The sequence below is a fragment of the Pseudophryne corroboree genome, chromosome 6 (assembly GCF_028390025.1).
Source record: "Pseudophryne corroboree isolate aPseCor3 chromosome 6, aPseCor3.hap2, whole genome shotgun sequence".
Taxonomy (NCBI): Eukaryota; Metazoa; Chordata; class Amphibia; order Anura; family Myobatrachidae; genus Pseudophryne; species Pseudophryne corroboree.
In genome coordinates this window covers 406,755,576-406,770,878 of record NC_086449.1, presented here as the reverse complement: position 1 = coordinate 406,770,878, position 15,303 = coordinate 406,755,576, and the positions used below count along the sequence as shown (strand labels likewise).

General features: G+C 47.4%; 1 protein-coding gene across 6 annotated transcripts in view; it reads left to right on the top strand.

Annotated features, from left to right (window-relative positions):
- FRMD4A (FERM domain containing 4A) overlaps window positions 1-15,303 on the top strand; it is a 751,780-nt gene that overhangs the window by 656,738 nt on the left and 79,739 nt on the right. For all 6 annotated transcript variants that reach the window (XM_063926906.1, XM_063926905.1, XM_063926903.1 and 3 more), the window contains exon 8: window positions 9,034-9,117. In XM_063926906.1, coding sequence (XP_063782976.1) covers window positions 9,034-9,117 — 84 coding nt within the window. The remainder of the gene's footprint in view (window positions 1-9,033; window positions 9,118-15,303) is intronic.

Sequence of the window (15,303 nt, the reverse complement as noted above, 5' to 3'; positions counted from 1 at the left end):
TCCGTAAGGACCATGTGGTATAGACGAGCTCCGCAGGAGACATGGGCACTATAAAAAACTTTTAGTATGGGTGTGCACTGGCTCCTCCCTCTATGCCCCTCCTCCAGACCTCAGTTAGATTTTGTGCCCAGAGGAGATAGGGTGCATTACAGGGGAGCTCTCCAGAGTTTCTCTGAAAAAGAATTTTGTTAGGTTTTTTATTTTCAGGGAGCACTGCTGGCAACAGGCTCCCTGCATCGTGGGACTGAGGAGAGAGAAGCAGACCTACTTAAATGATAGGCTCTGCTTCTTAGGCTACTGGACACCATTAGCTCCAGAGGGAGTCGGAACGCAGGTCTCACCCCGCCGTTCGTCCCAGAGCCATGCCGCCGTCCTCCTCGCAGAGCCGGAAAATAGAAGCCGGGTGAGTATTAGAAGAAAAGAAGACTTCAAGGCGGCAGAAGACTTCAGATCTTCACGTGCCATTGCTCCCACACACTACACACACGGAACGGGCACTGATGGGTGCAGGGCGCAGGGGGGGCGCCCTGGGCAGCAGTAAACCTCTGGACTGGCATATAAGGGTACATTAGGCTGCGGAGGCAGTAAATGCAGAGATCCCCCGTCATTTTTTGTATATTGAAGCGGAACCAAAGCCTGCCGCTGGAGCTTGATCCCTCAGCAATAACAGCGCCATTTTCTCCACAGAACGCTGCAGAGAAGCTGGCTCCCCGGACTCTCCCCTGCTGAACTCGGTGACAGAGGGCTGAAAAGAGGGGAGGGGGGGCATGTTTAAAGCGCAGTGAGTGTATACACATTGATTATATATATAAAAAAGCGCTATCTGGGTTTTATTCCAGTGTCAGTTGGCGCTGGGTGTGTGCTGGCATACTTTCTCTCTGTCTCCCCAAAGGGCCTTGTTGGGGAATTGTCCCCTTATAGATATATCCCTGTGTGTGTGGGGGTGTCGGTACGTGCGTGTCGGCATGTCTGAAGCGGAAGGCTCGTCCAAGGAGGAGGTGGAGCAGATGTGTGGTGTGTCTCCGTCGGCAACGCCGACTCATGATTGGATGGACATGTGGCATATGTTAAATGCAAGTGTGGCCTCATTACATAAGAGACTGGACAAAGCAGAGTCCAGGGAGAAAGCAGGGAGTCAATCCACGGATTGGTCTGGGTCACAGGGCCCTTCTGGGTCTCAAAAACGTCCCCTATCCCAAATAGTAGACACTGGTACCGACACGGATTCTGACTCCAGTGTCGACTACGATGAAGCAAAATTACACCCAAGGGTGGCAAAAAGTATTCAGTGTATGATTATTGCAATAAAAGATGTTTTGCATATCATTGATGACCCCTCTGTCCCTGACACGAGGGTGCGCATGTATAAGGAAAAGAAACCTGAGGTAACCTTTCCCCCATCTCATGAGCTTAACGAGTTATTTGAAAAAGCTTGGGAAACTCCAGATAAAAAACTGCAGATTCCCAAAAGGGTTCTTATGGCGTATCCTTTCCCTGCACAGGACAGGGTACGTTGGGAATCCTCTCCCAGGGTGGACAAGGCTTTAACACGCCTGTCCAAGAAGGTGGTGCTACCGTCTCCGGACACGGCAGCCCTCAAGGATCCTGCTGATCGCAGACAGGAGACTACTTTAAAGTCTATTTATGCGCATACAGGTGCTTTGCTCAGACCGGCAATAGCATCGGCATGGGTATGTAGCGCAGTTGCAGCATGGACAGATACCTTGTCAGCTGACCTTGATACCCTAGACAGGGATACCGTTTTATTAACCTTAGCCCACATTAAAGACGCAGTCTTATATATGAGGGACACTCAAAGAGACGTTGGGCTGCTGGGTTCCAGAGCCAATGCCATGGCTATTTCTGCGAGACGAGTTCTATGGACCTGCCAGTGGACGGGTGATGCAGACTCAAAGAAGCATATGGAGGTTTTACCTTACAAGGGTGAAGTGTTGTTTGGGGAGGGGCTCGCGGACCTGGTTTCCACAGCTACCGCGGTTAATCTACCTTTTTACCTTTTGTTCCCCAACAGCACAAGAAAACTCCACAGTATCAGATGCAGTCCTTTCGGTCGCATAAGTCTAGAAGAGGTCGGGGCTCCTCCTTCCTTGCCAGAGGTAAGGGTAGAGGAAAGAGAACACCTGCTTCGGCTAGTTCCCAGGAGCAGAAGTCCTCCCCGGCTTCTACAAAATCCACTGCATGACGCTGGGGCTCCCCTAAGGGAGTCCGCACCAGTGGGGGCACGCCTTCGACTTTTCAGCCAGATCTGGGTTCTTTCAGACGTGGATCCTTGGGCGATGGAAATTGTTTCCCAAGGCTATAAGCTGGAATTCGAAGAGGTGCCCCCTCGCCGATTTTTCAAGTCGGCCTTGCCAGCTTCACCCCTGGAGAGGGAAGTAGTGTTAGCTGCAATTCAAAAGCTGTGTCAACAGCAAGTGGTGGTCAAGGTTCCCCTGGTCCAACAGGAAAAAGGGTATTATTCAACCCTGTTTGTGGTCCCGAAGCCGGATGGTTCGGTAAGACCCATTTTAAATCTAAAATCCCTAAACCTGTACTTGAAAAAGTTCAAATTCAAGATGGAATCGCTCCGAGCTGTAATATCCAGCCTGAAAGGGGGGGATTTTATGGTGTCACTAGACATAAAGGATGCATACCTTCATGTCCCCATATACCCCCCTCATCAGGAGTACCTGAGATTCGCTGTACAGGACTGTCATTACCAGTTTCAGACGTTGCCGTTTGGGCTTTCCACGGCCCGAGGATTTTCACCAAGGTAATGGCGGAGATGATGGTGCTCCTGCGCAGGCAGGGAGTCACAATTATCCCATACTTGGACGACCTCCTGATAAAGGCGAGATCGAGAGATCAATTGCTGAAGAGCATGTCGCTCTCCCTGAAAGTGCTGCAACAGCACGGTTGGATTCTTAATCTGCCAAAGTCACAATTGGTTCCAACGACTCGGCTATCATTCCTAGGCATGATTCTGGACATGGAACAAAAGAGGGTTTTTCTCCCATTGGAAAAAGCCCAGGATCTCCAGAACATGGCCAGAGACCTGCTAAAACCAAAAAGAGTGTCTGTTCATCAATGCACTTGAGTTCTGGGAAAAATGGTGGCAGCCTACGAGGCCATCCCCTTCGGTAGGTTTCATGCGAGGACGTTTCAGTGGGACCTTCTGGACAAGTGGTCCGGATCCCATCTACAAATACATCAGAAAATAACCCTTTCCCCCAGGGCCAGAGTGTCTCTCCTGTGGTGGCTGCAGAGTGCTCACCTTCTAGAGGGTCGCAGGTTCGGCATTCAAGACTGGGTTCTGGTAACCACGGACGCAAGCCTCCGAGAATGGGGAGCAGTCACAGAAGGAAGAAATTTTCAGGGACTATGGTCAAGCCAGGAGGCTTGTCTACACATCAACATACTGGAATTGAGGGGCATATACAACGGCCTACGACAATCGGAGAATCTTCTTCACGACCTACCGGTTCTGATTCAATCAGACAACGTCACAGCCGTGGCTCATGTAAACCGCCAAGGCGGGACAAGGAGCAGAGTGGCGATGGCGGAAGCCACCAGGATTCTTCGCTGGAAAATTCAGCTGTCTTCATTCCGGGAGTGGACAACTGGGAAGCAGACTTCCTCAGCAGACACGATCTCCATCCAGGAGAGTGGGGACTTCATCAAGAATAGACATGATGGCGTCACGCCTCAACAAGAAGCTTCGGAGGTATTGTGCCAGGGCACGGGACCCTCAGGCAGTAGCAGTAGACGCCCTAGTGACACCATGGGTGTTTCAGTCGATCTATGTTTTTCCTCCTCTTCCTCTCATCTCAAAAATATTGAGAATCATAAGACAAAGAAGAGTGCAGACAATACTCATTGTTCCAGATTGGCCTCGAAGGGCCTGGTACTCAGATCTTCTGGAAATGCTCACAGAAGATCCATGGCCTCTTCCTCTCGGGGAGGACCTATTACAGCAGGGGTCCTGTGTGTTCCAAGACTTACCGCGGTTACATTTGACGGCATGGCGGTTGAAGACCGAATCCTAGCTGGGAAGGGTATTCCGGAGGAAGTCATCCCTACTCTGATAAAGGCTAGGAAGGAGGTGACGGCAAAGCATTATCACCGTATCTGGAGGAAGTATGTATCTTGGTGTGAAACCAAGAATGCTCCTACGGAAGATTTCCATCTGGGCCGGTTTCTCCACTTTCTACAGACAGGAGTGGATATGGGCCTGAAGTTAGGCTCCATTAAGGTACAGATTTCGGCCCTATCTATATTCTTTCAGAAGGAATTGGCTTCTCTCCCAGAAGTTCAGACGTTTGTGAAGGGAGTGCTGCACATCCAGCCCCCCTTTGTGCCCCCAGTGGCACCGTGGGACCTTAACATGGTGTTAAGTTTGCTGAAATCTCACTGGTTTGAGCCTCTTCAAACAGTTGAATTAAAATTTCTCACGTGGAAGGTGGTCATGTTATTGGCCTTGGCATCTGCAAGGCGGGTGTCCGAATTGGCGGCCTTGTCCCACAAGAGCCCCTATTTGATTTTCCATGTGAATAGAGCGGAGTTGAGGACTCGTCCTCAATTTTTGCCTAAGGTGGTTTCTTCATTTCATATGAACCAACCTATTGTGGTGCCTGTGGCTACGGGGGACTGGGAGGATCCAAGTCCCTGGATGTAGTCAGGGCCTTAAAGATTTATGTAGCCAGGACGGCTAGGGTTAGGAAAACAGAGGCTCTGTTTGTCCTGTATGCAGCCAACAAGGTTGGCGCTCCTGCTTCTAAGCAGACTATTGCTCGCTGGATCTGTAACACGATTCAGCAGGCTCAGTCTACGGCTGGATTGCCGTTACCAAATTCAGTAAAGGCCCATTCCACTAGGAAGGTGGGCTCTTCTTGGGCAGCTGCCCGAGGCGTCTCGGCATTACAGCTTTGCCGAGCTGCTACTTGGTCGGGTTCAAACACTTTTGCAAAATTCTACAAGTTTGATACACTGGCTGATGAGGACCTTGAGTTTGCTCAGTCGGTACTGCAGAGTCATCCGCACTCTCCCGCCCGGTTGGGAGCTTTGGTATAAACTCCATGGTCCTTACGGAGGCCCCAGCATCCTCTAGGACGTAAGAGAAAATAAGATTTTAAACCTACCGGTAAATCTTTTTCTCCTAGTCCGTAGAGGATGCTGGGCGCCCGTCCCAGTGCGGACTGCATCTGCAAGACTTGTATATAGTTGTTGTTTTCTTAAGGGTTATGTTACAGTTAGAATCGGTCTTTGACTGATACTGTTTTTGTTCATACTGTTAACTGGTTGCGTATATTCCAGGTTATATGGTATGATTGGTGTGGGCTGGTATGAATCTTGCCCTAACAAAATCCTTTCCTCATATTGTCCATCTCCTCTGGGCACAGTTCTCTAACTGAGGTCTGGAGGAGGGGCATAGAGGGAGGAGCCAGTGCACACCCATACTAAAATTTCTTTATAGTACTCATATCTCCTGCGTAGCCCGTCGATACCCCATGGTCCTTACGGAGTCCCCAGCATCCTCTACGGACTAGGAGAAAAAGATTTACCGGTAGGTTTAAAATCTTATTTTTACACATCACGGCAGACAGCGTCCACTTTTTACACAGTACGGCAGACTGCGTTCCCTTTTTACACAGTACGGCAGACATCGTCCCCTTTTTACACATTAAGGCAGTGTCCCCCTTTTTACACATTATGGCAGACAGCGTCCACTTTTTACACAGTACGGCAGACTGCGTCCCCTTTTTACACAGATCGGCAGACAGCGTCCCCTTTTTACACATTACGGCAGACAGAATAGATAGACAGATAGAGAGAGAGTTAGACAGACAGACAGATAGATACTTACCATCTCTCCGCGGGCTCAGGCAGTCAGGCTCCTTAGTGTTGGCAGCTCCGGAGGGAGGGGGAGGAGGGAGCCGCAGCAAGGCAGTGTAATTGCTGGCGCCGCCGCATGCAACTGTCCCTCTCCTTCCGCATTGGCTGACAACCGCCGCTGTGAATGCTGGGATGAGGAAAGTGCATCCCAGCATTCACAGCAGCGCCGACCAGTCAATGTGGAAGGAGAGGGACAGCTGCAGCAGCGCCGCTACCAATTACATAGCGCTGCTGCGGCTCCGGAGTCCCCCTCACTCCTCCTCTGCCCCCGGAGGTGCTCCTCTCCTCCTCCGTTGCACATAGCACAGGCGGCTTGTAATGAGTCAGTTTGACTCACTACAAGCCGCTGACTTGGAATTCGGGCAGTTGCGCCCTCAGGGCGTCTGCGCTGTGTGAGTTACGGCTCTGCATTATATACACACTGACACCACACAGGGGTCCATTATATAAACACAGACACTTTATAACGTTCATGCACACTCACAAAATTGACAGTATATATCCTTTATATGCTATCGCGGGTAGGGGGAACATCTATTGTTATTAGGACTGTTGGGCTGGAGATAAAGACTCTCTTACCGCCTGTCCTTCTGATCCTCTTCCGTTCTGTCTCCATTGCTACGATCCCGGGCTGACAGGGATGCCCATTTCCGCCACAGGCACGCTGCTACTCAGATTTGTGTGTGGTTTATGGCTGTCGTGGATGCAGGCGGGGGGGGAAAGGGGGGGGGGGGTGGAGAGGGTTTGGGCAATGATTGTGCGCCGCGCGCTTGTAAAAGTATGCAGGGTTGGGAGAACCTGGAGTGAGGCAGTGAGTGCTGACAGGGATGGTGTGGAGAAGGCGAGGAGCAGAGGCAGACATATGGGGAGGGGATGATAGCTGCAGCCTCAGGGAGATTGGTTTTGAATGCTGGATCATGGGTCTGGTCCTGTGTAGCTCCGCCCCCCTGAGGTCCATGTAGCTCCGCCCCCTGAGGACCATGTAGCTCCGCCCCCATGAGGTCCCGTGTAGCCGTGCAGCTCCCTCCCTTTTTGGCAAAACATTGACACTGCCGTTGTCACAGGGGGGGGGGGAGGAGTAGGCTACAACAAGCTGCCGGCGCCGCTACCTGTCAGTGTGACAGGCGTAGCACTACAGCAGCCGGCAGCAGGGGAGACAGGCAGCGTAGCAGGGAAGGAAAGGGATGCAGAGCAGGGACAGCGCCTCTCCAACCCTGGCGCCTCCCTGCACTGCATCCCTTCGCTGAGTGAGAGTATGGATAAGGTAAATGATTGAAAGGAAAATAAAAATGGAACTATGAGTGGAGACTGTATGACAGAAAAGTAGAATTGCAGGAGTGCAGGTACAAGTTGGTAAATGTGTATGTTCAATGACATATAGTTTTAAGCAAAATAAAATTGAAGATTAAAAGGTTGCATAAGTTGAGTTTTAAAGTAGACTATTAGAATTGAGAGGTTGTGAAAGTAGGGAAAAAGCAATGGTAATTCAGAGAGGACTTTAAAAATATGTAAAGGCAAAATTACACTGGTACAGCTGAGAATTCAGATGTTTGTGTTACACTAAAAGCATGATTAGTTGCAGATGAAGTGGAAAGGTCTTGCAGCGTTCTTAACACAGATTTAAGTGATAAGTGTACAGGTTACTCAGACTGGAGTTGTTTGAAGTGTAGAGTAAGCAGAATTACATTTGTTGTTTGAAAGAAGTCTTTCAGTATTCCAGATTTTGGGCAGAATGTTCTCCTTTCTATTTCCCTTCAGTTTAATGTCGGTGTAACATCGAAATTGTGTTTAAAATTTTAGCTATCCCTTGAATTGATGTCCTTAGAATTGATGGACACAAGCCTCTCTAATGCTCTTTTAAAATATTTTTGCGAGCTAAGACTGATTATTGGGATTCTGGATGCTATATACCTTGCAGTGTTTTACATGTGAATACTTTGATAGGCTGTATCTGCATACGGAATGCTACATTACAGTTATTACAGAAGCTGCTTGTGCCCCATGGCATGCCAAAGGCCCTAGGGATTTGCCTATGCCTAGGGCCGGCTGTGGTGACCAAGCATGGATACACTTAAAACCTGGACCGGTGGGGTGTCTTTGACCTGTCCAAAGGTGTTAAACAACAGTCCTGGTTACATGTAATCATCAGGACCCTGCGTTATAACATAAATATCACAGGGGAGGGAATCCCACCAATGTTATATAATAAGGAAGGGAATACATTTAAAACCATAATAATATATTGGAAAATCCCTATAATGCTTGCAATATACTGTATGATTTATATAAAGTAAACTTGTCCGTTCAACAGACTCATATATAGTGGACTACTTTTTAATTTCTGTTATGAGATCTTCCATACGCTTCTCTTAAATTCTCTTTTCAAAGAGATACCTTTAAAACGGGTTACGGTCGTTAGGTCGACACAACTTAGGTCGACACAGCTTAGGTCGACAACTGAAGGTCGACAATGCCATTAGTTCGACATGCATTAGGTCGACATGAACGTTAGGTCGACATGTACTAGGTCAAAAGGTTGGCATGAGTTTTTAAAATAAATACATATTTTTTTGTATTTTTTCATACTTAACGATCCATGTGGACTACGATTGAAACGCCATGCAAGGGGACACGGTGCACTAATATGGGTTCCCCGTCACTTTACGGAGAAAACGACACCAAAAACAGTCAACCTCATGTCGACCTTTTGACCTGTCTACCTAGTACATGTCGACCTAATGCAAATGTCGACCTTCAGTGGTCGACCTTCGCTCGCCATGCGAGGGGACACGGTGCACTAATATGGGTTCCCCGTCACTTTACGGAGAAAACGACTCCAAAAACAATCAAAAACCTCATGTTGACCTTTTGACCTGTCGACCAAGTACATGTCGACCTAACGCCCATGTCGACCTTCAGTTGTCGACCTAATGAGTGTCTACCTAAGTTGGGTCAACCCAACGACCCATGCCCCTTTAAAACAGGTGATTGGAGTACACTGGTGCTGTGGTGTGTCTGCCTGGCGTGCAGGAAGGTTAGACAGAAGCTGAGGAATAAACAAGCACCATGGGGGCAGCTGCTGTACAGGTCAGCCGTGATCCTTGTTATGTATTATGACCCCTCTCATTTCTCTCCTCTTAGTGATGAACTAACAAGAACAGATTTAAAGAAGTTGCCAGCACTTCCCACACAGGCCCTTAAGGAGCATCCATCCCTTGCATACTGGTAATGTTACCAAATCATCAATATTTCTATGTGTTAGGTTTCTGTTTCTTCATATGGCACAATCAAGTACCATGGGAAAAAATGTAATTGAGTTGTAAATGTAGGAGTTTTCTTATATGCTCTGTTACTATCACTGTAATTTGTTTGAGTTATTAAACACCTTTTAAGTAAGTGTTTTTAATCCATTAAATGTATGTTTTACTTATATCATGATTAGAACACGCATTTCTGCTTCTACTTAGTGATCCCATAAGCCTCGGTTTTCCCAGGAGAGTCTCCAGTATTAGATACTGAAAATCATGAACTAGTTAATGTACCCATAAATACCTATATGTGTAATGTATGTCACAAACAGAATTATTATTATTATTATTATTATTATTATTATTATTATTAACAAGAATAGTTATTTTATATAGTTTATACATATTCATTAGAGCTTTTTACAGAGAATATTGGGGGTCATTCAGACCCGAACGTACGCTGCCTTTTTTTGCAGCCGTGCGATCGGGTCTGAACAGCACATGCGTGCGGGCCGCAATGCGCAGGTGCGTTGCTGGCCGGTGACAGGGGTCGCCGGACAGTGACGGATTATACTAAAAAAGCGATCACAGCTGCGATCGCAAGAAGATTGACAGGAAGAAGGCGTTTGTGGTCGGCAGCTCACCGTTTTCAGGGAGTGTCCAGGAGAACGCAGGTGTGCCCGGCCGTTTTCAGGAAGGGTTGCTGGCCGGTGACAGGGGTCGCCGGACAGTGACGGATTATACTAAAAAAGCGATCACAGCTGCGATCGCAAGAAGATTGACAGGAAGAAGGCGTTTGTGGTCGGCAGCTCACCGTTTTCAGGGAGTGTCCAGGAGAACGCAGGTGTGCCCGGCCGTTTTCAGGAAGGGTTGCTGGCCGGTGACAGGGGTCGCCGGACAGTGACGGATTATACTAAAAAAGCGATCACAGCTGCGATCGCAAGAAGATTGACAGGAAGAAGGCGTTTGTGGTCGGCAGCTCACCGTTTTCAGGGAGTGTCCAGGAGAACGCAGGTGTGCCCGGCCGTTTTCAGGAAGGGTTCCTGACGTCAGCTCCGTCCAGGATCATCGCAGCGGCTGAGTAAGTCCTGAGCTGTGCAGAGACTGCACAAACTTTAGTTTGTGCTGCTCTCTGCACAAGCGTTCGTACCTCTGTACAGCGATAACCCCCCTCTCCTTGTAGGCGGCAACTACCTGATTGCAGCACTGCAAAAAATAGTGTGCAATCAGGTCTGAATTAGGCCCATTGGCCCTTCCCATCAGTCCCTGCCCTGGTGGAGTTTATAATCTATATTTTTCCTTGTACAGGTTGAGTATCCCATATCCAAATATTCCGAAATACGGAATATTCCGATATACGGACTTTTTTGAGTGAGAGTGAGATAGTGAAACCTTTGTTTTCTGATGGCTCAATGTACACAAACTTTGTTTAATACACAAAATAATTACTAATATTGTATTAAATGACCTTCAGGCTGTGTGTATAAGGTGTATATGAAACATAATTGAATTGTGTGAATGTAGACACACTTTGTTTAATGCACAAAGTTATAAAAAATATTGGCTAAAATTACCTTCAGGCTGTGTATAAGGTGTATATGTAACATAAATGCATCCTGTGCTTAGATTTAGGTCCCATCACCATGATATCTCATTATGGTATGCAATTATTCCAAAATACGGAAAAATCCCATATCCAAAATACCTCTGGTCCCAAGCGTTTTGGATAAGGGATACTCAACCTGTATAAGGGCCCTTATCTTCACAGTCTGTCCTCTCCCAATCCTTCCCCTTTTATCTACTGTTGTAAAAAATTCAAAACCCAGTTGTTCTGAACTTGTCATTAGAGATATTGGTGTATTAATACTGAGGCAATACTTTGTGTTATCAACATGTGGTTTTTGTTTTACAAAGCACTAACTGCAGCAGAAATTGTACCTTGGCTGACAGGAAGTAGGCGGGGTGAATCAGCATTGGAGCACTTCACACGCAGAAAAGACAAAATACTGCATTTTACACAATTCATGAAATTTTGGTGGCAGATTGGGTCTAAGTGAATATTTTTGTATTAATACAATGATGTGGTGCATTTATTGAATTGCAATAGATTCTGAGAAGCTGAGGCAGAGCCAGACTGTAGTCTTCTCTCAGCCTTGATACTGGCAGGTGGTCTAGAGTTAGACAAGGAATTCATACAGCTGCCAGGGACTGTTAACAGTATAGCAGTTAGGAGGTGAACAGCTGAGATGACGGCACAGGCTTTTCATGAGCTTTGCAAATGCTTGATCTCAGTCTAAGAATTTGTTCAGTATATTTGTTTTCTTTGGACTAGTTAAGCTTTCATGAAAGGTAACCATCTCACAATTTTGCACACCCTTCTGAAGCAGATCCCAGGGTTTTTTGATGATTTCATTTTTTTTTTATTTAAAACAATAAGATAGAGAGGCAATCACATCACTATAGGCCCTTCTTATTCTAATAGTAATCCTTGCCCTGAACAATCTGGACTCGCAGAGCTCTACCAATATATTTTACACCATAGGTACCTTAGGCAATCTGTGCCCATCTAGCAGTTACTGTACTGCTTATCCCAGCATGTCCTATCAGAGCTGGAGAGCCAGGATATACATGTGTGTAATGTTTTTCATGTTATGAAATTATTTGGATCTAGGTATTAAAAGATTTTTACTAATATCTTTAGATCCTTTCTGCTTTTGGCATATAACTAGAACTAAAGGAGGTATTTATCAAAGCTGGGCGAGAGATGAAACTGTGAGAGATAAAGTACCTGCCAATCAGCTTCTAACTTTTGCAGGCTGTGTTTGAGAAATGACAGGAGCTGAATGGTTGGCACTTTATTTCTCAAAATGTTCTCTCTCTCCGAGCATGCAACTTATTGTAAAATAAAGAGACTCTCATTTCTAATAAAGGCTTTCTGGCACTGCTGCGCAATCGCTTGTACAACCCATTGTCCGCAGCATCCATCGTTGTGACGCTGGCATGACCTAAGGTCAGTCAGCATCATTCACAGCAGAGAGCGTGATGTGGAGGAGAGAGACAGAGGGAAGAAAGTAAATTATGAGAGCTTGTTAAAGAGACTGGTTGGGTATTGGATTGCTGGAGACACACAGGGTGGAGAGATTTGATGGCTGGAGACACACAAGGGGGAGAGATTTGATGGCTGCAGATGCACAAGGGGGAGAGATTTGATGGCTGCAGATGCACAAGGGGGAGAGATTTGATGGCTGCAGATGCACAAAGGGGAGAGATTTGATGGCTGGAGACACATGAGTGTGGTTCACAGAGTCGATTACACTTAGGTCGACAGTCATTAGGTCCCCCACTATTGGTCGACAGTCATTATGTTGACATGGTTTCTAGGTCGACCTGGTCACTAGGTCCACATGTACTATAATGTCGACCAATAGTGGTTGACCTAATGACTGTCGACCTAAGTGTGGTCGACCTAAAGACCAGATACCAGACACACAAGGGGGATAGATTTGATGGCTGGAGACACACAAAAAGGAGAGATTTGGAGGCTGGAGACACACAAGGGGGAGAGATTTGATGACTGGAGACACTGTCACACTGTGCCTCCCCAGTCACCCACTGTCACTAGGCCATGCCCATTAGGTGAGGCCACACCTCATTCTTGAGTGCTCGTACTGGTGGCACAGGCAAAGGGTCCGACATTAGGAGGAGGGGCACCAGTCACAATCTTGCCTAGGGCATCAAATGAGTCATGGCTGGCCCTGCAGCAACCTGTATAGTATCTGTTTAGAAAACATTTTATGTAAAGAACATTGCAATCTATAGAAGTTTTTCAATAATCCATAATAGTTTGACAGTACCCCAATTTACTTGCTTCCCCAAGTGGCAGAGAATTAGGGGTTCAATGTCCAGAGTACAAACCATTCATGAAATTCTTCTGAGTCTCTTTAAACACTCATAGGGGCAGATGTATTAAGCCTGGAGAAGGGATAAAGAAGTGATAAGTGCACCAGCCAATCATTACAGATTTGAAAAATGACAGGAGCTGACTGGCTGGTGCGTTATCAGCTTGCACTTATCGCTGCTTTATCACTTCTCCAGGCTTAATACATCTGCCCCAAGTTTATTATCTTATATTGACTGCAACTTATATTTCTCTAACGTCCTAGTGGATGCTGGGGACTCCGAAAGGACCATGGGGAATAGCGGCTCCGCAGGAGACTGGGCACAAAAGTAAAAAGCTTTAGGACTACCTGGTGTGCACTGGCTCCTCCCCCTATGACCCTCCTCCAAGCCTCAGTTAGATTTTTGTGCCCGAACGAGACGGGTGCAGGCTAAGGGGCTCTCCTGAGCTGCTTAGTGTAAAAGTTTAAAGTAGGTTTTTTTATTTTCAGTGAGACCTGCTGGCAACAGGCTCACTGCACCGAGGGACTAAGGGGAGAAGAAGCGAACTCACCTGCGTGCAGAGTGGATTGGGCTTCTTAGGCTACTGGACATTAGCTCCAGAGGGACGATCACAGGCCCAGCCATGGATGGGTCCCAGAGCCGCGCCGCCGGCCCCCTAACAGAGCCAGAAGAGTGAAGAGGTCCGGAAAATCGGAGGCAGAAGACGTCCTGTCTTCAATAAGGTAGCGCACAGCACCGCAGCTGTGCGCCATTGCTCTCAGCACACTTCACACTCCGGTCACTGAGGGTGCAGGGCGCTGGGGGGGGGGCGCCCTGAGACGCAATAAAACACCTTTTTTTGGCAAAAAATACATCACATATAGCTCCTGGGCTATATGGATGCATTTACCCCCTGCCAATTTTTCCATAGAAAAGCGGGAGAAAGGCCGCCGAGAAGGGGGCGGAGCCTATCTCCTCAGCACACTGGCGCCATTTTTTCCTCACAGCTCCGTTGGAGGAAGGCTCCCTGACTCTCCCCTGCAGTCCTGCACTACAGAAACAGGGTAAAACAAGAGAGGGGGGGGGGGCACTAAATTGGCATATAAATATATACAGCAGCTATATTAGGGAAAAACACTTATATAAGGTTATCCCTGTATATATATAGCGCTCTGGTGTGTGCTGGCAAACTCTCCCTCTGTCTCCCCAAAGGGCTAGTGGGGTCCTGTCCTCTATCTGAGCATTCCCTGTGTGTATGCTGTGTGTCGGTACGTTGTGTCGACATGTATGAGGAGGAAAATGGTGTGGAGGCGGAGCAATTGCCTGTGTTAGTGATGTCACCCCCTAGGGAGTCGACACCTGACTGGATGGTCTTATGGAAAGAATTACGTGATAGTGTCGGCACTTTACAAAAGACTGTTGACGACATGAGACAGCCGGCAGATCAATTAATACCTGTACAGGCGTCTCAAACACCGTCAGGGGCTATAAAACGCCGTTACCTCAGGTCGATACAGACACTGACACGGACACTGACTCCAGTGTCGACGGTGAGGAAACAAACGTATTTTCCAGTAGGGCCACACGTTACATGATCACGGCAATGAAGGAGGTTTTGAACATTTCTGATACTACAAGTACCACAAAAAAGGGTATTATGTGGGGTGTGAAAAAACTACCCGTAGTTTTTCCTGAATCAGATGAATTAAATGAGGTGTGTGATGAAGCGTGGGTTTCCCCCGATAAAAAACTGCTAATTTCTAAAAAATTATTGGCATTATACCCTTTCCCGCCAGAGGTTAGGGCGCGTTGGGAAACACTCCCTAGAGTGGATAAGGCGCTCACACGCTTATCAAAACAAGTGGCGTTACCGTCTCCTGATACGGCCGCCCTCAAGGAACCAGCTGATAGGAAGCTGGAAAATATCCTAAAAAGTATATACACACATACTGGTATTATACTGCGACCAGCAATCGCCTCAGCCTGGATGTGCAGTGCTGGGGTGGCTTGGTCGGATTCCCTGACTGAAAATATTGATACCCTGGACAGGGACAATATATTATTGACTATAGAGCATTTAAAGGATGCATTTCTATATATGCGTGATGCACAGAGGGATATTTGCACTCTGGCATCAAGAGTAAGTGCGATGTCCATTTCTGCCAGAAGAGGGTTATGGACGCGACAGTGGTCAGGTGATGCGGATTCCAAACGGCATATGGAAGTATTGCCGTATAAAGGGGAGGAGTTATTTGGGGTCGGTCTATCGGACCTGGTGGCCACG